The 24,584-nt window shown below is 41.3% G+C and overlaps 1 protein-coding gene across 3 annotated transcripts in view; it reads right to left on the bottom strand.

The window, feature by feature from the left end:
- Positions 1-6,474: 6,474 nt before the first annotated feature.
- LOC141085268 (dual specificity tyrosine-phosphorylation-regulated kinase 1B-like) overlaps positions 6,475-24,584 on the bottom strand; it is a 65,669-nt gene continuing 47,559 nt past the window's right edge. For all 3 annotated transcript variants that reach the window (XM_073570541.1, XM_073570540.1, XM_073570542.1), the window contains exons 3-11: positions 20,913-21,032; positions 17,756-17,944; positions 17,215-17,362; positions 15,763-16,049; positions 14,617-14,763; positions 14,290-14,430; positions 13,858-14,161; positions 8,965-9,068; positions 6,475-8,469 (exon numbers count right to left, since the gene is read on the bottom strand). In XM_073570541.1, the coding sequence (XP_073426642.1) occupies positions 7,957-8,469; positions 8,965-9,068; positions 13,858-14,161; positions 14,290-14,430; positions 14,617-14,763; positions 15,763-16,049; positions 17,215-17,362; positions 17,756-17,944; positions 20,913-21,032 (1,953 nt within the window). In that variant the 3' untranslated portion in view covers positions 6,475-7,956. The remainder of the gene's footprint in view (positions 8,470-8,964; positions 9,069-13,857; positions 14,162-14,289; positions 14,431-14,616; positions 14,764-15,762; positions 16,050-17,214; positions 17,363-17,755; positions 17,945-20,912; positions 21,033-24,584) is intronic.

Genomic DNA, 24,584 nt, shown 5'->3' with positions numbered 1-24,584 from the left:
TCAGTGTCTGACACTGCACAAATCCTCCAGCACTGATTCCAGACAATGCTCATATGGACGATGCACACCACTTATTTCAGAGCAAAAATGTAATCACCTTCATTATAACTATGAGACAGGAGCCATACAACCATCATCAGTAGGTGTGATAGGAGTTTCTGCAATCACTGCAGAGAACTTGACTGGTACAGTCCACATCAATTTATTAATAAAAAAAAAAAAAAAATTCATGTAATTTCCAGGAAACAATCACCATAGAATCACATGATCCAACTCATCAGGAAAGTCCACACATTTCTTATAGATACAATTAAATATTGGTAATACAGGCTGCAACATCTACAGCTGTAATCAAAATCATTCACTATTCTGCTGGTGCAGTCACTGTGTATATACATTACATTACTGATCCTGAGTTACATCCTGTATTATACTTCAGAGCTGCACTCACTAATCTGCTGGTGCAGTCACTGTGTACATACATTACTGATCTTGAGTTATATCCTGTATTATACTCCAGAGCTGCACTCACTAGTCTGCTGGTGCAGTCACTGTGTACATACATTACTGATCCTGTGTTACAGCCTGTATTATACCTCAGAGCTGCACTCAATATTCTGCTGGTGCAGTCACTGGGTAGATACATTACTGATCCTGTACTGATCCTGAGTTACATCCTGTATTATACTCTAGAGCTGCACTCACTATTCTGCTGGTGCAGTCACTGGGTACATACATTACTGATCCTGAGTTACATCCTGTATTATACTCTAGAGCTGCACTCACTATTCTGCTGGTGCAGTCACTGGGTACATACATTACTGATCCTGAGTTACATCCTGTATTATACTCTAGAGCTGCACTCACTATTCTGCTGGTGCAGTCACTGGGTACATACATTACTGATCCTGAGTTACATCCTGTATTATACTCTAGAGCTGCACTCACTATTCTGCTGGTGCAGTCACTGTGTACATGAATTACTGATCCTGAGTTACATCCTGTATTATACTCCAGAGCTGCGCTCACTATTCTGCTGGTGCAGTCACTGTGTACATACATTACTGATCCTGTGTTACATCCTGTATTATACCTCAGAGCTGCACTCACTATTCTGCTGGTGGAGTCACTATGTACATACATTAAATTACTGATCCTGAGTTATATCCTGTATTATACTGCAGAGCTGCACTCACTATTCTGCTGGTGCAGTCACTGGGTACATACATTACTTATTCTGTACTGATCCTGAGTTACATCCTGCATTATACGCCAGAGCTGCACTCACTATTCTGCTGGAGCAGTCACTGTGTGCATACATTATATTACTGATCCTGTGTTACATCCTGTGTTATACTCCAGAGATGCACTCACTATTCTGCTGGTGCAGAATAGTGAGTTATATTACGGATCCTGAGTTACAGCCTGTATGTACACAGTGACTGCACCAGCAGAATAGTGAGTGCAGCTCTGGAGTATAATACAGGATGTAACTCAGGATCAGTAATGTAATGTATGTACAGTGACTGCACCAGCAGAATAGTGAGTGCAGCTCTGGAGTATAATACAGGATGTAACTCAGGATCAGTAATATAATGTATTATACTCCAGAGCTGCACTCACTATTCTGCTGGTGCAGTCACTGTGTACATACATTACTGATCCTGTGTTATACTCCAGAACTGCACTCACTATGCTGCTGGTGCAGTCACTGTGTACATACATTACTGATCCCGAGTTACCTCCTGTATTATACTCAAGCTGCACTCACTATTCTGCTGGTGCAGTCACTGTGTACATACATTACTGATCCTGAGTTACATCCTGTATTATACTCCAGAGCTGCACTCACTATTCTGCTGGTGCAGTCACTGTGTACATACATTACTGATCCTGAGTTACACCCTGTATTATACCCCTGAGCTGCACTCAATATTCTGCTGGTGCAGTCACTGTGTACATACATTACATTACTGATCCTGAGTTACATCCTGTATTATACTCCAGAGCTGCACTCACTATTCTGCTGGTGCAGTCACTGTGTACATACATTACTGATCCTGAGTTACATCCTGTATTACACTCCAGAGCTGCACTCACTATTCTGCGTTTTTATATATAGAATACTTCAAAAGACAATGTAAATCTGACCTTAACAAGAAGTGTGATCCGAGTGAGTGTTGTACCAATACTGTGTCTGACGCCATCACTGTCAATAGTGTTCATAGATGTGCTGTTCTTATGAGTTATTAGCACATTTTTTTCCCCATCATTTAATATCCAGAAAAGCTGGAAGTTTTTTTTTTTTTGTGGCAGAAGCACTCCATCTCTATGTTACATGGAGAGCATTCATGTAAATTAGAAGTAGGACATTCCTACTCCCTCCTGTGGAGACCTGCATATGACTCGCACGCTTGTTATATAGTTTGTAACCTATTGCTTGGTGTCTCAGCAGAATTAGGAATCTTTCGCACATCAGAATTTTTCTGCACATTAGCAGCCCGTTATACTTTTAGACAGATCCCGACCCATTACAATGAACGAGCTTCTTCACGTCTGCAGAGGGGAACAAAAAGAAGCGGACATATCCTACTTGGATCCATGTTGCAGATCAAACTCACAAGGCCGCTTCATCGTCCATTAAGGGACTGTGGTGCCATTTTTTCCAAGACCGTTAACTCTTCTTTTTCTGACATTTATAAAGGATATCTCTTAGGCCTGTTTCACACTTACGTTATTCCCGTCAGTTGCCAGCCGCCAAAAAGGCGGAGAACGGATTTGTGTTTTGTCGAGATCCGCAGATGTAGGGATGTTAAAGGAACCGCAGGCATGGAGAAAAAAGAAAAAAAAAAAAGTAGCGCTGAGGTAGCAGGGCCGCGGGACCGGGCCGGGCCGCGAGAAGAGAGCGGGGCCGCGGGGCCTGGACGAGCCGCGAGAAGAGAGCGGGGCCGCGGGACCTGGACGAGCCGCGAGAAGAGAGCAGGGCGACGGTAGGGGAGAGATTTTAGCGGCTCCCGGGATGGCATGTATGGGTTAAAATTCCTCCCGGCCGGGCATGCGCACCTCAAAATAGCGGTCCGTCAAAGTAAAAAAAAAAAAAAAAAACTTTGCAAGGCCCATCTCATCCGCCCAGGAGCCGCTAAAATGTTGGCAGATCCGTACAAAAACGGGTGGGACGTACGGCCGTCAGTCAAGATCTGCCAATAATGTAAGTCTATGGGGGAAAAAACAGATCCGCCCCTTTTTTGGTGGATCCATTTTTTTAAAAAATTGGCGGATTTTGACTGACGGGAAAAAACTGATGTGTGAAACAGGCCTTAGGAGTCATACATTTTAATAAGTCTTTGAATTTTGTGGGATACGGTGCCTGTAAACATGAATTCTGGATTTTTCCTTTTAGACCATTGATAGAAAAATATTGCATGAATTTTATCCCCTAAGTTGACTTAAACATAGGATTGCAGCTTTTGTAAATTTTTTATTACATCAATTTGTGTTTATCGAATCACACTTTTTTTTTTCTTAGCACCTTGAAGACTGCTAGGACCACCAACAATTGGCAGAATGGAGTGGTGGTCACACGCGTATGCTGCCCTCGTCTGTATTCCCACACCAACATATAGATCCATTAAAACCTAGCAATAACTTTAAAGGGAATCTGTCCCCCCTTTTTTGAGATATCATATAATGATATCATTCAATTGTGTGTCACATAAGGATTCTCTTAGTACTTTTGCTTCCCCCTGACCCCGCACCTTTCATGCATAAATACATCTGAACCTATATAAACAAGGTATGTAAACTGCCACGGTCTGGTCCGCTGGGCGGGGCTTATTCACCTGCACCCCCCCTCCCTGTCTTGCTCTATGCATTTCTTCTTGTGTAGAGCAAGACAGGGAGGGGGGGGGGAAGCAGGTCAATAAGCCCCACCCATCGGACAGCGGCAGTTTACATACATCTGAACCGATATTAACAAGGTATTTATGCATGAAAGGTGCAGGGTCAGGGGGAAGCAAAAGTACTAAGAGAATCCTTATGTGACACACAATTGAACGATATCATATATCTCAAAAAAAGGGTGACAGATTCCTTTTAACTGGCACTGATTTAAATGGCCTATATATATATATATATATATATATATATATATATATATATATATATGGAGCACCTGAAAAGGATCAGAGTTGGAAGGGACCTCCAGGGTCATAGCCAAGCCTCTGCTCAAAGCAGGATTCACCAAACCATATCAGACAAATGTCTGTACAAAGCCTGTTTTAAGACTTCCATTTAAAGAGCACTCACCACCTCTCGTGGCCGCCTGTTCCACTCATTGATCACCCTTCACTATCACTAGCGATATGACGCGGTCAGGATCGCTGGTACATCGCTAGGTGGTCGCTAGTGAGCTGCCACACAGGCAGATCTCACCAGCGACATCGCTGGGGACGGGGATCGCTACTTACCTGTCAGACGCGGCGATCCTGCGTCCTCCCGCCCGCGTCCACGCGTCGCTCGTCCTCACAGCAGGAAGTGGCCGACGAGGAATGGTCCAGGAGCTTCTCGCGCGATCAGCAATAACCAGCGGGGGAGCCGGTCGGAGGCAAGTATCACATGTAGCAATATCGCTGCAACGTCACAATATCGGTGACTTTACAGCGATATTGCTAGCGATATCGCAGTGTGTAACGGGGGCTTAAGGATGATTCTGCTACACTGTGACAGCCCTTTAGATAGTTGTAGACAGCTATTGAGGGTACGCACACACGCTGCGGAATGCTCTGCGGACAATGGAGATGGCAAACCGCAGCGGAATTCGCAGAAAGACTTCACGTCAATTCTTTCTGCGGTTTAGTAACCGCGGAAAAATCCACACTGTCTGCACTGCGGTTTTTAATATCCATAGGATATTATGGTACTGTACACCGCAGCAAAAACTGCTGCGGATCCGCAGCGGCCAGATCCGCTGCGGAACCGCAGCAGAATCCGCAGCGTGTGCACACACCCATAGACTTCTTTTAGCCTTTTTTTTTTGCAGGTGAACACTCCCAGATCCTTTAACAGTTTCTCGTATGACATGCTTTGCAGTCTGCTTACCATCTTGGTCAATCTTATCTGAACTTTGCTCCAGTTTTTCAATGTCTTTTTTACAATGTGGTGCCAGAACTGGACCCAAGGAGGAGTAGAGGGCAATAATGACTTCACATGATCTAGACTCTATGCTTCTCTTAATACATCCTAGACCTTTTTTTGCGGCTGCATCACACAGTTGACTCATCTGCCAGTCTGAAATCTATTAGTATACCCAAGTCTTTCACACGTGCTGTTGCTTAGTTCTATTCCTCCTATTCTTTAGGTGTAATTTTTGTTTTTCTTGCCCAGATGTAGACTCTTGCATACCTCCCTGTTAAATATTCTATTAAGTCACATTACAGATATAGGTAAAAAAATATTTTACAAAGCATTCTTCAATAGAAAAGATAACTTTATCATCCTTAAATGTATGGAGAAACATACAGTATGTACAAATCCCTTAAACACAATCATTTAGACAGATCCTTGTGTGACCGACGGCCGCTCTCATGGAGACAATACACAGACTTGTCCTACGTTGCCCAATGATCAGTGTCAATATACAAGTTCTTGACACACGCTTACCATAAAACAGCTTTAGGAGATGAGGTTGAAGCTTTTGGCTGCAAGATTTGTATTAACAAGTCAACACAGTGGACCCAATCCCCTTCCCCAAAACATCCATTAACTATTCCCCCCATCCCCCCCCCCCACCGCACACACCAAAAAAGTCCAAAGTAGAGCCTCATTTATTGATCTCTTGGGCAGTACAAACCTGCTCTGTACTTTAACAGTAGGGACTTTAATTCACAGAATCGATCACCAAATAATAATTTTAAAAAACGACAGGGAGGCTACAAATGCAACCGAGTGTCATACTTTCATTTTTTGGGGGGGGGAAAAAAAAAAATGTAGATTATCTCCAAAAGTTACAAAGTAGAGAAGAAGCAATGAGTTAAGTTTAAATCCCTTTTTCACATTCGTAAAAAACAAAAAAAAAAAAAAAAAGTGGTGAATGAATGAAACAAATAGTTAAAAGGCAAAGATATAAATTTAGAGGCCTTTTGCTAGAATAAAAGATATAAAAAGCAAAAACAAATAAATATACTATAGTAGAAGATATATGGGCAACAGGAATACCAGACAGTACAAAGATTTCCATCTCTTCTCCTATAAATAAAGCCAAAATACGTTGTTCAATCCTTTGCTACCATCAATCCTTCTGGCACATGATATTGAAAGCATTTCTGGCAGCAAAGTAAAAATCATCTTTTATTTCCATTTTATTCACAGAAGCATTTGTGAAGATATAATTACAGCACGTCTAAAAGTTGTGATTCTTCTTAACGAGTTTCCTTTAAGGATTTTTTTTTTTTTTAAAGACACAATCAACACCAATCCTCTTGATCTTCTGTAGCTGTCTATTACTTTATTTTTAGGATCCTCCAAAATCACCCACAATACTTGAAACAAACATGAATGTGAAAGGCCTTGGAGTCCAACAGCAACTACACATGATTCAGAATTTTTAAGCCCAATTAAAAACACTCAAGAACAGAAAAAGGAAACATTTAAAAAGACAATCATTTTACATGTCTGATTTTTTTTTTGTTTTTTTTTTTCCCTCATTTTTTAAAAGTGATGCCTCAATACCATTCTTTGGTACAATAAATAAAAAAGGAAAAAAAAATAAGAAAATAAAATAAAAAATAAAATTAAAACAGTACGTTACTATCCACAGAGATATGAAGAAAAAAAAAAAGGACAGGTTAAATCTTTACATTTTGAAAGCTTTAAAAAAAAAAAAAAAAATAAAAAAAATAAAGGTAAATTAGAAAAACCCTACTGTTACAGCACATAGCGCTGTAAAAGTTAATACTGAAGCAAGGGCTTAGCGTCTTACAATAACCCATGAAGATGTGCCATCACTGGTCACACGGAACTTAAGAGGCCGAAAAGGGGAAATGCAATAAAAAAAATATATATAATGTAGTGTTGAAAACAAGAAATGGGTATGCAAACCAAAAGAATCTAGAAGGATAACCAAAGGTAGAAGGAAAAAAAAAAAAAAAAAAGTAAAAAGTGATGACGGGAGAATAAGAGACACTGAAATTTTGTATTAATTGGTTATAAAGGAAAAAAAAATGGCTCCTAAAAATCTTTCCTGAAACAGCTAAAAACCGACTGAGTACGAAGTCATAAATAAAAGACATGGGGGAACCTTTAGGTTTCTTAGAAAGCAAAAACTGTTAAAGAGTTTTAGCAGCAATTCCAGTTGAGAGTGTGGAGTTAGCAGCCAAGGTTATTCCAGTGAAGTGCATAAATCTGCACCCTAGCGAGAAGGTTGGTATAAGGTGGGGAAGGACGGGGGGCAACACAGGAGAGATCTGGATGAATGCTTAAGATGGCAGCATAGGGCAACTGGCACAGACAGTGTTTTGCAGAGTGACGTTTGGCCTGTAAACGAGTTCACTGACGTGCAAAGTAAGTCTGGATCATCCTGCTTCTTCTGAAGAGGAACTTTTATGATAGAAATGGAAGCATTGGAAATGTCTTGAAGTCTTTGCACAGGTTAAACTTCTACCAGTGTGTCAAAAAAAGCAATAAAAAATAAAAATAAAATAAAAAGAGCAGTCCAATTAAGTCTGTTTAAAACTGCTTCTCATGGGTCAACACACACTTCACACTCCTCTCGTAGTGATTTTTTTTTAATAAATAAACAATTCACATTAACAGCTACACCTTGACATTTTTTTTGTTTGATGGTTGTGATAAAAGCCAGCTCACCCTTTTTCCACAACCCCACCCTGCAGCCTGTCAGCCCTCCTCCGAATTCATTTTTTTCTATTATTGGTATGGCTTTAATTTTACATGAAAGAATCATCAAGAGCTTGCTGCCGTACTCTGAGGGACACAAACGCCTAACATCGCACTCTCTTCAGTTTCCGTCCTGTTTCGGATATGAGGTGGTCCAACCATGCTGGATGTGTTGCTAGAGTAGGGATAATTCAGAGGCACGCCAGAATCGTTATGCCCGCTGACTGTTCTAGTCCGAAAAGCAGAAACCCCTAAGTGTAAGTTTGAGGAGCCAAACGGAGTGCAGTCTAAGCTAGGGTGGTGTGGGTGCAATGAAGAGGAAGACTGGGGGTGTCTGTGTCCCAAGCTGAGCTCCATAGACTCTGGGATTTGCGGAGAAGAGGAGGTGATGAGCTGCCGATGGTAGTGTGGCCGGTTAACATGATGATACAGTGGGTGAGGGTGATGTGGTTCGTTTCCATGAAAATGCTGCGGCTGACTGGGAGTAGGCTTGTGAGGTAAGATCTGAGGGTAGGAATCGCTGTTTGTGATGGGAACATCTCCGCCGGCCCACAGTCTTATCTGCTGCTGAGAATGAGTCTGGGGAGAGACGAGAAACGAAACCACATTAACATACAGATTTGCCATATATCCCATACGTCTCGTAGGTAATCCATCACACACATGGATGTCACTCCAACAAGAGCCCGCTGGCTGCAGAAAGCAACGACCTCAGGAGCAGAAGTGTGTCTCACTGAGAAGATGACATTCAGCCTCTCCACAGCCCAGGATCGCTGCTTACACACAAAATCTTCCCTTTCACACATTTGTTTGCACTCAGCTCAGTGTACACACATTGCTTCTTACTCCCTACAATGGTAAGTCATAGTGTGCTTATTATACGCTCACGCGCCAGCAATCTTCCTAAGAGATCATTTCCAAAATGGAAACTCTCCCATATACAGTTAGAAGCAAAATATAAAATAAAATTCACATTTTCTGGAGATCTAGAACAATTTGCAGTATGATAGTCTTGTACCCATTATTCCCTCATCGCAATGTTAAGACTATGCAGAAACTATAATGACCGCTTACCTGTGGACTCTGCATCTCATAATCTGTGTGAGCGACGGCACTGTTATAGTATCGGTTGCTGTACCGGTAATTGCGGTTATCATTAGAAGAGCCACTTGATCCTCCTGCAGGTAAAGCAGAACATGTGTGAGAAGACGCAGACGACACACGCAACACGTGTCCAGAAACAAGTCTACTTAAGGAGCTGAAGCATCGACGGAAAAATGGATGGAATAAAAGCAAGAAGCCTGAACAAAACTATTGTTCCTGATCTCGCATGATAAATCTATACTCTGTTGCTCGCAGTTTGTACCTGCATGGTCATTGCTGTAACCTTGCACTGGGGCGCTGGCTTGGAACTACCAAGGGCAACACTGGCATAGTTTGGGTTGGTTTCAGCCAGGTGGTCCTGTTCTCTACCAAACTCTCAAACCCTTGTGTGTTATACATGAATTTCTGTAGTGTGGACATGGCTGACATACACTAAAGTGAATGATGTAGCGATTCAGAATATGTTAGCACTACAGTCATGGCCAAAAGTTTAGAGAATTACACAAATATTAATTTTTACAAAGTCTACTGCTTCATTTTTTCTATTGGCAATTTGCATATACTCCAGAATGTTATAAAGAGTGATCAGCTTAACAGCAATTACTTCCAAAGTCAATATTTGCCTAGAAAATTAACTTTATCCCCCAAACACATTTCAACATCATTGCAGCCCTGCCTTAAAAGGACCAGCTAACATCGTCTCAGTGATTGCTCCATTAACACAGGTGTGGGTGTTGATGAGGACAGGGCTGGAGATCAATCTGTCATGATTAAGTAAGAATGACACCACTGGACACTTTAAAAGGAGGCTGGTGCTTGGCATCATTGTTTCTCTTCTGTTAACCATGGTTATCTCTAAAGAAACACGTGCAGTCATCATTGCACTGCACAAAAATGGCCTAACAGGGAAGAGTATCGCAGCTAGAAAGATTGCACCTCAGTCAACAATCTATCGCATCATCAAGAACTTCAAGGAGAGAGGTTCCCTTGTTGCCAAAAAGGCTCCAGGGCGCCCAAGAAAGACCAGCAAGCGCCAGGACCGTCTCTTAAAAGTGTTTCAGCTGCGGGATCGGGCTACCAGCAGTGCATGGCTTGCTCAGGAATGGCAGCAGGCATTTGTGAGTGCATCTGCACGCACTGTGAGGAGGAGACTCTTGGAGCAAGGCCTGGTCTCAAGGAGGGCAGCAAAGAAGCCACTTCTCTCCAGAAAAAACATCATGGACAGACTGATATTCTGCAAGACGTACAGGGAGTGGACTGCTGAGGACTGGGGTAAAGTCATTTTCTCTGATGAATCCCCTTTTCAATTGTTTGGGACATCTGGAAAACTGCTTATTCGGAGAAGACCAGGTGAGCGTTACCACCAGTCATTGTCTCATGCCAACTGTCAAGCATCCTGAAACCATTCATGTGCGGGGTTGCTTCTCAGCCAAGGGAATGGGCTCTCTCTCAGTCTTGCCTCAAAACACAGCCATGAATAAAGAATGGTACCAGAATGTCCTCCAAGAGCAACTTCTCCCAACCGTCCAAGAGCAGTTTGGCGATCAACAATGCCTTTATCAACATGATGGAGCACCTTGCCATAAATAAAGGTGATAACTAAATGGCTCAGGGAACAAAACAGAGATTTTGGGACCATGGCCTGGAAACTCCCCAGATCTTAATCCCATTGAGAACTTGTGGTCAATCATCAAGAAACGGGTGGACAAACAAAAACCTTCAAAATCAGACAAAATAAAAGCATTGATTTTGCAAGAATGGACTGCTATCAGTCAGGATTTGATCCAGAAGTTGATTGAGAGCATGCCAGGGAGAATTGCTGAGGTCCTGAAGAAGAAGGGTCAACACTGCAAATATTGACTTGCTGCATTAACTCATTCTAACTGTCAATATAACCTTTTGTTACTCATAATATGATTGCAATTATATTTCTGTATGTGATAAAAACATCTGACAAACACACATAAAACCAGAGGGCAGCAGATCATGTGAAAATATATTTGTCATTCTCTAAACTTTTGGCCATGACTGTACATAACGCATTCAATGTGTGTAGGCCATTGTCGAACAATTACAAAACACACATTCACCAAAAAGAAAAAAAAAAAGAATTTTAATTTTAGCCTTTTCATAAGCGACGACAAGAGGTGGTGGGATTAAGAGAACAGTGTAGGGGGTCTTGCTACGATTGATACGAGTTACAGAGACAATGGCACATACAGCGATCTCTGCAGTCCCAGCCACCTCTGGATACCGCATATTGAAATCGCTCCCCACCAAGATTAATGCCTCTAGGATCAAACATCCCACAAATAGGTTTGACCATATAAAAGCAAGTCAGATTGTGAACTTCAGAGATAAAATAGAAAACCTTTCACATACAAGTTTGTGACCTATGGTCAATAGTTTTGACATGTCTAATATCTAGAACTTTTTATGCTCAAAGCAGCGTTACAGATAGCCATGCAGAACATCCCACGTTCCACAAACAGAGAATAATCATAAGAAGACAGTACTCACAAAAACAAGCAACTTTGTAGTATCAGAAATCCACTTCTTTATCCACCAGATCAAAGTGAATAGAAAAGAAAGGCCAGCAGTCAAAATGTCACATAAAATACAAAATTTTATTGATAATATATAATAAGACATAGGTACATGGAAGAGGGGGGAGGGAACTCACAAATGGCTGAAAAGAGGGCCTAGTATGTCACCCATATCTCCCAGGCAAGCAACCCCATGTGGTCATACCACAAAGAAGTTCATATGAGAGTCATACATAATTAAGTAAATATAATATACATCTACATAGTGAACCGAGACTCAAAGAACTAACTGGTAGTGAAAAGTATCTAATCTGGAACAATTGTTCATAATAACTAGACCTACAAAGGGTCTGCAATATTACCTCGACAGAATGGGGGTAAACCATACAGCGGCCGGACCCCGACGCGCGTTTCGGAGCGTACTGCTCCTTCCTCAGGGGGCGTGGCTGCCAACGTCACTGTGTGACGTTTATATCATGCCAGATCAACAGCTATTGGGTGCGCCGGCTGGCTGTCATGTCCGAGGCAGCGCCCCCTCTAGACGAAACGGAAACGCGCGGGCCCCACGTGATCCGAGACGTCAGAGGGAGGGAACAGCCATCGGGCCGACCAGTCAGCACTTGCGCAAGACAGGAAGTCCTGTCTTGCGCAAGTGCTGACTGGTCGGCCCGATGGCTGTTCCCTCCCTCTGACGTCTCGGATCACGTGGGGCCCGAGCGTTTCCGTTTCGTCTAGAGGGGGCGCTGCCTCGGACATGACAGCCAGCCGGCGCACCCAATAGCTGTTGATCTGGCATGATATAAACGTCACACAGTGACGTTGCCAGCCACGCCCCCTGAGGAAGGAGCAGTACGCTCCGAAACGCGCGTCGGGGTCCGGCCGCTGTATGGTTTACCCCCATTCTGTCCAGGTAATATTGCAGACCCTTTGTAGGTCTAGTTATTATGAACAATTGTTCCAGATTAGATACTTTTCACTACCAGTTAGTTCTTTGAGTCTCGGTTCACTATGTAGATGTATATTATATTTACTTAATTATGTATGACTCTCATATGAACTTCTTTGTGGTATGACCACATGGGGTTGCTTGCCTGGGAGATATGGGTGACATACTAGGCCCTCTTTTCAGCCATTTGTGAGTTCCCTCCCCCCTCTTCCATGTACCTATGTCTTATTACATATTATCAATAAAATTTTGTATTTTATGTGACATTTTGACTGCTGGCCTTTCTTTTCTATTCACTTTGATCTTTGTGATTGCAGTTGTCTTCATCAAGTGTCCTTTATGTATATGTATCGGCTTATTCTATCTGCCATATGATTAATTGAGGCTTTTTTTGGCCCCATACATATTATATATACCACAATTTTTACTTATTTCTTTATCCACCAGGAATGATCATTCACACACAATCCATGGGGGGGGGGGATCTGTATTCAGTGAGGACGTTACTGAGATAGGAGGGGACAGTTGGTGCTTTAAAATTCTATGGAGGAGCGAGAGGCCGACAGTGATGCACGCTCTCCGTAGAACTTTATGAGAACCGACCGTTATCTCAGTAATGGGAAACGGTGTTCACTCAAGACAGATTTTACCCGTGAAGAGAGAATTTTGAGAGTGAAATCAGTCGAGGATGAGAAAGGAGCGAATTTCTCTGATCAAATATAAGACCTTTTTTTTTATTTTCACATGTACCAACTATTAAAGAAAATATATTTTTGTAATCAATTTAAGAAAATAAATTGATAGAAAAACATTAAATGTAATGTATACATTTTTAGAAACAAAAAACTACAAACTATATATGAAAAAATAATTTATAATATTTCATAAATATATAGGCATCTTAACAATACATTACAAAAATAAATGTGTGTATGAGATATATATGTGGGTGCGTGTTTGTATGAGAATATGAAAAAAAAAAAAAAATATATATATATATATATATATATATATATATATATATATATATATATATATATATATATATATTTATCTATCGCACCACAAGAAAACAAAGGGTGCAAAAAATCCTTCCAGGTATGTACCAAGCCTCATGCTATAGTCTAAAAGAACAAAGGCAGCACTCCAATAGAAAAAATAAGTGTGATTTATTGGCCCATGTGCAAGCTTTAGAAAGGTCCACATGGGCCAAAAAAAATCACTTATTTTTTCTATTGGAGTGCTGCCTTTGTTCTTTTGGACTAATATTGCCTTTGAACAGTAGAAAGCAGATTTACAACAGACAGACTTGGAGCCAACAGACTGTGAAATTTGCTGCAATACTTTGTGTTGGCACATGCAATACCTCACCTGAGCTGGACACAGAACTAGTTGTACTGGTAGAGTGACTATGGTCCATTGCAGGGCTTGTAGAGTTACTGTTACTTGTATTTGTCCCTTCATCTGTCGTTTTCTTGAAGAAATTGTGCTGGAGCGCATAAAAAGGGGTAATCCTAGTTTTAGGGTCATAATCCAACATCCGTAAAATTAAATCTTTAAATTTGAGATAATCGGATGGCGAATGTCCCTGTTCTCCTCCTCTACGTCCACCGGGACCACCGGTTTCTACACCCAGAACTTCATGGAGCCTACGAGTTCCTGGCACTTTGTAATCCTAAAAGAATAAAAAAAAGATTTCAAACTCTGTATTTCAAACCTTGATACATGTCAATATTCATCAAAATCGTATGAAGTTATCAGATGATCACATCACAAGTAACAGAATTTATTTTATGTTTTCACCTTCTTGATATCTTTATTTTTCTTTACAGTCCACGTTCCTTCAGGAAGTTTGTCAAAGTATTTCCGTGCCTTTGGGGCCTGATCCAACATGTGGTTTGGTGGAGTTCCCAGGACTTCCACTATTTTGTTCATCTGGTCCACCTTTTGTGTCACAAGCAGTTTTATTAGTTTTACTACTTCACAAATGCAGAACAGCAGCCATAATGAGACTGGTCTACATATGAAATCGCTACTTTCAAGCAGGAAATAATCACAAAATTCTATAGAAATAGACATGCAAAATTATTCCTATTGGGCTGCGGGTATTTTTTTATGATAATTTCTTACCTCATTGGATCCGCTGAATAAAGGTTCTCCTGTGTGCATTTCCACCAAAATACACCCTAAAGACCACATGTCTATTGCCAGGTCATACGGCATCCCCAGTAACACCTCAGGCGACCGATAAAAGCGGCTTTGAATATACTGGTAGATCTTTGAAAATAATAAGATTTGTGGATATTAGAAAGTTAAGACATTTGTTTACTTCCACAAGGCAACCTAGACCGACGCCCGGGCAGCCGAAGACAGTCGGAATTAATTAAAGCCAAAATTGTTACTTATTTGGACAATCTCCAAAATTAAAATAATTTCATTTAACTGCCGTATTTTTTGGACTAGAAGACGCACTTTTTTAAACCTTAAATTTGGGGGTGCGTCTTATTAGCCGGAATGTACTTACCAGGATGGGGCGGCAGACAGGAGTCTGGATAGTCTGCTGTACTGGGCTGGGAAGAGGAAAATTCGGTGGTCCAACGCTGCAGGACGATGATCTGACTCTCATCCCAGACTGGTGCAGCGGGTTCTGTGGTGTTCAGTGGTACGGGGGCTCCACCGACATCTTGTGAAAGCCCGGCGGCCAGTTTCCCAGAAGCCATTGCATTGCAGCAATGGATTAGCAGGGGCTCCAGACATTCACAAGATAACGGAAGAGCACCCGTACCACCGAGGACAGCCACATCAGTCTGGGATGGGAGTCAGATCATATCGTTGGACCAAACACACAGTTACCCCGCTCCACCAGCGCTGTCCATCCCCACCTTAAAGCTGAATTCAGACTGTAAGACTGATCCCCATTTGATGCATTAGATTTTGTACCCCCATTTTCTTTCTGAAATTTTGAGGTGCGTCTTATGGTCCGCTGCATCTTATAGTCTGAAAAATAAGGTAATTTTGGCCCAGCAGAAAAATACATGATTTTTGTTGGATTCATGCAGTAAAAGAATAAAAACTAAAAACGATGTGTGGGAGTATGTCACAGGCAGACACAAACTCAGTCAGCGAAATAAAAAAGCTTGGAATCTGAATTTCAATATTACCGATCCTCCTCTATTTAGACGACTTAACCTACTGCATTACACAAGTCTCTTCTGACAAGACTATGAGGAGGAGGATGCCTTTACATCACTCACGAGGGACTTCCTAAACACGTACCCTTTGTCCAAGCTGACAGGAGCTACCAAAGTCCACAATTTTGATGGCACTGCGTTTTGGGTTACATAGAAGAATGTTCTCGGGTTTCAGGTCGCAATGAATGATGCTGAGTTCAGGAGTAGCCAAGAAGAGCAGAGCGGTGCAGAGTTGCTGAGCAAACTTTCGGGTCAAGTTTAGAGAAACTCCACGGAAGTTTGTATTTCTCAGAAGGTCATACAAGTTGTAGGACAGAAGCTCGAACACCAGACAAAGATGGTTCCGAAACATAAAGTGCCGCTTTAGATGCACTGCAAAGACAAAGAAAGCTGGTGACATTTCAGACCCCTGACACATCCAGTGCAATTTTACCACTGCGTTAGATAGTCGCATCCACAATACATGGTCTCTTTAGGGATTGTACGGAGTTTATTTAAGATTTAAAGCAGGGCTGTGGAGTCGGAGTCGTGGAGTCGGTGCTCATTTTGGTGGAGTCGGCGTCGGAGTCGGTATAAAATGGACAGACTCCTAAAATATATAATAAATTGGGTACAGTAATTCAATGCAGGATGTGCTGAATATTTTTTTATAGGAGTTTGGGAAAGTTATGAAATGTCCTATAAATGACTGTTCTATTCCTGATCTAAGGCTACATTCACACACAGCGTTTTTCCTGTGTTTTTTGAGGATACGTTTTTCAGCTGCAAAAGCTGATCATCTTTTTAAAAAACTGCATCACCTGAAAGGTTTTTGAGCTCATAGATAATGTTTTCAATAGCAAAAGCAGATTAGAAATCTGCTCTATCTATATATCCATTTATCCATATCTGTCTATCCATATCGTATCTGTACCAAAAAGAATGAAAACCGGGTAGTACACCAATATATATTCTGTTCTATCTAAATATCTTGATTATTGGATCATAAAAATGATTAAATGTCTGAGGTTCACATTGTACTACAATAAATTTTTCACTTAAATATAAGCAATATGTGTGGGAGTCGGAGTCGGAGTAAGGGAAATTGAGGAGTCGGAGTCGCAGGTTTGGCTTACCGACTCCACAGCCCTGATTTAAAGCGCTATAACTAAGAAGTCACAGGAATGTCATATCCCCACCCCCACCCCCCCACAAAAAAAAAAAAAAATTAAAAAAAAAAAAATGGCAAATTGGAAAAGCAGCAAAGTGCTCTAGAAAATGAATTTGGATTATGCTCTGGTCAGACCAGTTTTTATGAGCCTTAAGGTACACTTTCAAGCAGTAGAAATTTCTGCAACTTAAGATCTGTTCCATTCATCTTGATTTGTTTTAATGAAAAGCAAAAGGATTTCTTCAAGCCCCTTTCAGACTTTAGCTGCAGAAATAAAAATCTGCTCCATGTGAATATACCCTTACACAGGCACTTGCAGATTTCTCCTAGTCACGGCCCCTTGTCAGGATAAAACATCAATTTTAATAATTGTGTGGCATTACTTACCAATGTAATACTTCATTTCGGTGTCATGTTTGTTCATAAGCTCAAGTAGTCTCAGCTCTATCTGGGCCTGGTTCAAAAAAGCCTTCTTATTTTTAATGATTTTAATGGCTACCCATTCTTGATCGTGGTGATCGTATGCCTTCACCACCTGAAAAACACATACTTGGGTTTAACACACAAGAAAATAACCCAGCAAATTATTAAGATATACTAATAAAGGTAAGAACTATAGTTCTATAGAATGGGCCACACCATTCTCAGTTGTGTACTCATTCATATCAGCAACAGAACGGCTGTAATGAAATGTGTAGAGATTGTTTAGTGGCCACTGTAAAATATGTGCTCAAATACCGATGAGTCACGGAAACGTCACAAAAGACTCAAACCTAAAATCAATATTCTAAAATTATTATTCTTTAGCTGTAAGATATACATGCACACACAGTTCTAACACGCAGATGACAGGATATATAGGATATCTATCTGTGTATGTGTATACAGCACACACAGGCTTTTCTGAATGCTTCTCCAATCCGATTACCTGTCCAAAAGATCCTTTTCCAATCAGTGAATCTATTTCGTATCGGTCCATCCACTTCTCTCCGTTTTTAACTATGTAATCGTAGTTATCATCGTCAAATCCATCGTTGAACACTTTCCTTTCCTTTTTCGTGCTGGAGTCTTCAGGTGGCACTTGTTGGGCACGGCGCTTCTTTTTAGCGTAATAAACCTGAAATTACACATACATTAATTAGTTAAGTGTCATTGGTCGTCAATTGAAGCAAAAGAAAATATTGCTGCGCAAATTGTATGTTGTGTGGAGACGATGCCTTTAGTTTCTACACATAATTTGAAAGGGGAACTAAAAATTGTTCTATGGAAATCTATATATTGCTACTTAGGTCATGATGGATTTACAAACAGGATTTCTTAACTTCTCCTGCCCAGGGAGATGCATGTATGTGCACTTGGCAAGAGCTACTAGTTTACAGAAGAGTCATATACAGTGGAGAAAATAAGTATTTGATACACTGGCGATTTTGCAAGTTTTCCCACCTACAAAGAATGGAGAGATCTATAATTTTTTATCGAAGGTACACTTCAACTGAGACAGAATCTAAAAATAAAATCCAGAAAATCACATTGTATGATTTTTACATAATTAATTTACATTTTATTGTATGAAATAAGTATTCGATCTCCTACCAGCCAGCAAGAATTCTGGCTCTTACAAATCTGTAGGTTTTCTTTAAGAAGCACCACTACTCTGCATCCATTATCTGCAACTGTCCACACACAATCACACTTCAACCTCTCCACCATGGCCAAGACCAAAGAACTGTCTAAGGACACCGGGGACAAGATTGTAGACCTGCACAAGACTGGGATGTGCTACAGGACAATAAGCAAGCAGCTTGGTGAGACGGCAACAACTGTTGGCACAATTATTAGAAGATGGAAGAAACACAAGATGACTGTCAATCCTCCTCAGTCTTGGGCTTCTTGCAAGATCTCACCTTGTGGGGTGAGGATGATTCGGAGAAAGGTCATGAATGAGACCAGAACTATATAGAAGGACCTGGTCAATTACCTGAATAGAGCTGGGACACAGTCTCAAAACATTACGGTTAGTAACACACTACAACCGTCATGGATTAAAATCCTGCATGGCAAGCAAGGTCCCTCTGCTCACGCCAGCACATGTCCAGGCCCGATTAAAGATTGCCAATGACCATTGGGATGATCCAGAAGAGACAAGGGAGAAGGTAATGTGGTCAGATGAGACCAAAATAGAACTTTATGGTATTAACACCACTCGCCATGTTTAGATGAAGTAGGATGAGTAACAAAAAGAAGACCCAACCGTGGAACATGGCGGGGGAAACATACTTAGGGGGTGCTTTTCTGCAGAGGGGATAGAACAACTGCACTGTATTGAAGGGAGGATGAATGGGGTCATGTATTGCACAATTTTGACAAATAACCTTCTTCCCTCAGTAAGAACATTAAAGTTGGGTCTTCCAGCATAACAATGACTCAAAACAGCCAGAGCAACTAAGAAGTGGCTTGAAGCATATCAAGGTCTTGGAGTGGTGTAGCCCGTCTCCAGGCCTGAACCCAATAGAAAATCTTTGGAGGGAGCTGTAACTCATACAATAAATTGCAAATTAATTATGTATAAATCATACAATGTGATTCTTTTTTTTCCCTAGATTCTGTCTTGCACAGGTGAAGTGTACCTACGATAAAAATTACAGACCTCTCCATTCTTTGTAGGTGGAAAAACTTGCAAAATCAGCTGTATATTGTGAGACCTTGCGGGCAGGATCCTCTCTCCTACTGTGCCAGCCGTGACTTGTAGTGTTTAAGATTATTGTACTTGTTTTTTATTATGTATACCCCTCCTCACATGTAAAGCTCCATGGAATAAATGGCACTAAAATGATTAAATATATGAAATACTTCTCTTCCCTACTGTACATTCCGTTGACATTCAGTAGTGTAGAAAAAACAATCGAGAGTTGGTATAAATTTACAGAGCACAATTAAACTTTTCATTGTTTTGTTTCAGAACTCTGACAAAAGGACTGTAGTCACTCGGGCATATTACATCAATTGCATGCAGAACCCAAAATTATATATGACGGAAATGCAGAGGAAAAAGTGTGAGGCGATGGATCAACTTACAATAAAATGGTTGTGCAGTCTTTCAAAATGTTTGTGGCAAAACAGCAATATATGAACAACTTTGAGGCTGTGTGCACACGTAACGATTTTTAAGCGTTTTTGCCGCGATTTTCGGCGCGAAAACGCTTAAAAATCGTGTACAGAACGCCCCCCATGCATTCCTATGGCATTCCGCACATGCTGTGCTAATGCTGCGCTTTTTTCCGCGGCGGAATCGCATCGCGGAAAAAAATCGCAGCATGCTCATTCTTTGTGCGGAATCGCAAAGAATTGCCGCGATTCCGCACCCATAGGAATGCATGAGAATCGCTTACTTCCCGCATGTGGCTATGCCCACCATGCGGGAAGATAAGCGTCTCATGTGCGGTTGGTACCCACGGTGTGGAGGAGAGGAGACTGTCCTCCAGGCCCTGGGTACCATACCCCTGTAAAAAAACTAAAAAAAAAATAAAAAATCGGGGTATATTTACCTTCCGGCGTCCCGCGATGCATTCCCGGCCTAAGCGTTCCCAGTAATGCCTTGCGGCAAGGTCCTGTGATGACGTGGTCTCGCGAGATCGCTATAGCAACGCGAGACTATCACAGGTCTCGCAAGGCATTACTGGGAACGCTGAGGCCCGGGAATGCAGCGCGGGACGCCGGAAGGTAAATATACCCCGATATTTTTTTTTTTTTTTTTTAGCATTTTAACATCCTATCTTTTACTATTGATGCCGCATAGGCAGCCTCAATAGTAAAAACCTGCTCACACTTGTCAAACACTATGTTTGACGAGTGTGACCAACCTGTCAGTCACTTTACAAACGATGCTTCAAATCGCTTGGAAAGTATTTGAATATCGCACGCGAAAATCGCAGCAAAATCGCGATCATAATCGCGGTGAAATCGCGCGAAAAAAACCGCGCGATTTCTGGGAAGGAGTCCGGTTTTTAGTAAGCGTTTTAAAATGCTACGTGTGCACATAGCCTGATAATTAGTCGAAACTATAGTTACAATTATTGTGAACTAACCTCATTTATGTGCTTGTAAGTCTTTATCAAGTCCACTGAAAGCTTCCGTAGCGGTGCAGCTGCCGAGTCTCGGAAGGTTAATGGAATCCGTCGTTGTAGAATTGTCATGTCTGGCAGGACCTGGTGTATACATGAAAAGAATACCCACTTGGTGTTAATTATCCAAGTCATATACATACACAAATTCTGAAATAGAAACTGAAAAACAATACATTTTGTGAATACTTGTGAAAAAAGCAGGCAAGCACAACAAGATATCTCTAATTAAATAATGACTTTCCCCCTAATATTCTGTGAATGTGTCACTTGTATGGCCTCATATGTACGGTGTATAAATATACATTATTGCATTTACACTTTGTGGGGTTTTTGCCTGTTTGTTTTATTCACAATGTTATGCCTTTTTAAAGTCTAACTTATTTTTTTTTTAAAGAGATTGTCCCATTTTAGTTAATGTTCTACTATGGCAAAAAAACAAAACTGTACTTTCCTTCCCAGGGCCCACTGGCAATTCTCTGCCACCGATCCCAGTGTCAAATGTTGGCTGCAGCACTGAGTCATTGACAAAAACCAAAAATATCAGTGAGCTCAATTAAATGGAAAACCCATTGAGTTCACCGATGGGCTGCAGCGCTGACGTTGACACAACATATGCCAGTCAAAGCCAGAAGCAACAGCGTAAACTCGCCAAAGAAGGCAGCAACAAAATGGTTTGTTGTTAAATTGAAGCTGCAAAAAAACATGTCTGAAAAGGGACAACCCTTTCTGTGGAACATGTGCCTTATGCCTCTAAAAAGGCATAACGAAATAAAAAGAAAATAAAAGAGCATTTTTGCTTTCACGCACAGGGCTGTGGAGTCGGTATAAAATGGACCGACTCCTAAAATATATACTAAATTGGGTACAGTAGGCATTTGGGAAAGTTATGAAATGTCCTATAAATGGCTGTTCTATTCCAGATCTAAGGCTACATTCACACACAGCGTTTTTCCTGCGTTTTTTGAGGATACGTTTTTCAGCTGCAAAAGCAGATCAGCTTTTCAAAAAACCGCATCACCTGAAAGGTTTTTGAGCTCATAGATAATGTTTTCAATAGCAAAATATCTTATCTGTACCAAAAAGAATGATAGCCGGGTTGCACACAGACTAACACTTTTTTTTTTAATTTTTTTTAGCACCAGTCAGGTACACCTCATAGCTGCCCAAAATGACGCCCAGGACAGGCATTGCTCGTCTTCAGTAACACATCAACATCAATTGATAGTTTGAATAAATAGACAGCATTCATCACCACATCATCTTAAGGTGCAGGCTTTATTTTCAAAACGTAGGGGTGTGCAGTATGAGGTTCAGCAGCAGCTGAGGTGTGCAGTATGAGGTTCTGCAGCAGCTGAGGTGTGCAGTATGAGGTTCTGCGGAACAGTATACCAGGATTGGGGGGTGAGGGGACCATGCATAACAGGATTGGGGGGTGAGGAGACCATGCATACCAGCAAAAGGGGGGTGAGGGGACCATGCATACCAGGATTGGGGGGTGAGGGGACCATGCATACCCTGAAAGGGGAGTAAGAGGACCATGCATACCAGGAAAGAGGGGTGAGAGGACCATGCATACACCGAAAGGGGAGTAAGAGGACCATGCATACACCGAAAGGGGAGTAAGAGGACCATGCATACCAGGAAAAAAAGAGGTGAGAGGACCATGCATTCCAGGATTGGGGCAGGTCAGGGGACCATGCATACCAGGATAGGGGGTTGAGGGGTAGCACACCATACATATCAGGATTGGGGGGGTGAATTTTTAGCATTATTATTAAGTTTTCAAAAATAAACTGCATACATATTCTAGAATACCCAATGCGTTAGAATCGGGCCACATACACAATCTAGTGAGATATAGATATAGGTAGAAATAAATATATATATATATATATATATATATATATATATATATATATATATATATATATATATATATACACACATATATACATATATACATACACATACATACACACACAGTACAGACCAAAAGTTTGGGCACAACTCATTCAAAGAGTTTTCTTTATTTTCATGACTATGAAAATTGTAGATTCACTCTGGAGGCATCAAACTATGAATTAACACATGTGGAATTATATAATTAGCAAAAAAGTGTGAAACAACTGAAAATACTGTATGTCTTATATTCTATGTTCTTCAAAGTAGACACCACTTGCTTTAAATACTGCTTTGCACACTCTTGGCATTCTCTTGATGAGCTTCAAGAGGTAGTCACCAGAAAAGGTTTTCACTTCACAGGTGTGCCCTGTCAGGTTTAATAAGTGGGATTTCTTGCCTTATAAATGGGGTTACGACCATCAGCTGTGTAGTGCAGAAGTCTGGTGGATACACAGCTGATAGTCCTACTGAATAGACGGTTAGAATTTGTATTATGGCAATAAAAAAGCAGCTAAGAAAAACGAGTGGCCATGATTACTTTAAGAAATGAAGGTCAGTCAGTCTGAAAATTTGGGAAAGTTTTGAAAGTGTCCCCAAGTATAGAGACAAAAACCATCAAGCGCTACAAAGAAACTGGCTCACATGAAGACCTCCCCAGGAAAGGAAGACCAAGAGTCACCTCTGCTGTGGAGGATAAGTTCCTCCGAGTGACCAGCCTCAGAAATCACAGGTTAACAGCAGCTCAGATTAGAGACCAGGTCAATGCCACACAGAGTTCTAGCAGCAGACACATCTCTACAACAACTGTTAAGAGGAGACTTTGTGCAGCAGGCCTGCATGGTATAATAGCTGCTAGGAAACCACTGCTAAGGACAGGCAACAAGCAGAAGAGACTTGTTTGGGCTAAAGAACACAAGGAATGGACATTAGACCAGTGGAAATCTGTGCTTTGGTCTGATGAGTCCAAATTTGAGATCTTTGGTTCCAACCACCGTATCTTTGTGCGATGCAGAAAAGGTGAACGGATGGACTCTACATGCCTGGTTCCCACCGTGAAGCATGGAGGAGGAGGTGTGATGGTGGTTTGTGGTGACACTGTTGGGGATTTATTCAAAATTGAAGGCATACTGAACCAGCATGGCTACCACAGTATCTTGCAGCGGCATGCTATTCCATCCGGTTTGCGTTTAGTTGGACCATCATTTATTTTTCAACAGGACAATGACCCCAAACACACCTCCAGGCTGTTTAAGGGCTATTTGACCAAGAAGGAGAGTGATGGGGTGCTACGCCAGATGACCTGGCCTCAACAGTCACCAGACCTGAACCCAATTGAAATGGTTTGGGGTGAGCTGGACCGCAGAGAGAAGGCAAAAGGGCCAACAAGTGCTAAGCATCTCTGGGAACTCCTTCAAGACTGTTGGAAGACAATTTCCAGTGACTACCTCTTGAAGCTCATCAAGAGAATGCCAAGAGTGTGCAAAGCAGTAATCAAAGCAAAGGGTGGCTACTTTGAATAACCTAGAATATAAGACATATTTTCAGTTGTTTCACACTTTCTTGTTAATTATATAATTCTACATGTGTTAATTCATAGTTTTAATAGCTTCAGAGTGAATCTACAATTTTCATAGTCATGAAAAGAAAACGCTTTGAATGAGGTGTGTACAAACTTTTGGTCTGTACTGTATATATGTACAGTTGTGGGCATAAGTATTGACACCCCTGCAA

The sequence above is a fragment of the Dendrobates tinctorius genome, unplaced genomic scaffold (genome assembly GCF_039654945.1).
Source record: "Dendrobates tinctorius isolate UK_male_01 unplaced genomic scaffold, ASM3965494v1 ptg000028l, whole genome shotgun sequence".
In the NCBI taxonomy this organism is placed as follows: domain Eukaryota; kingdom Metazoa; phylum Chordata; class Amphibia; order Anura; family Dendrobatidae; genus Dendrobates; species Dendrobates tinctorius.
This window is presented reverse-complemented; position numbering and strand designations above follow the sequence as displayed.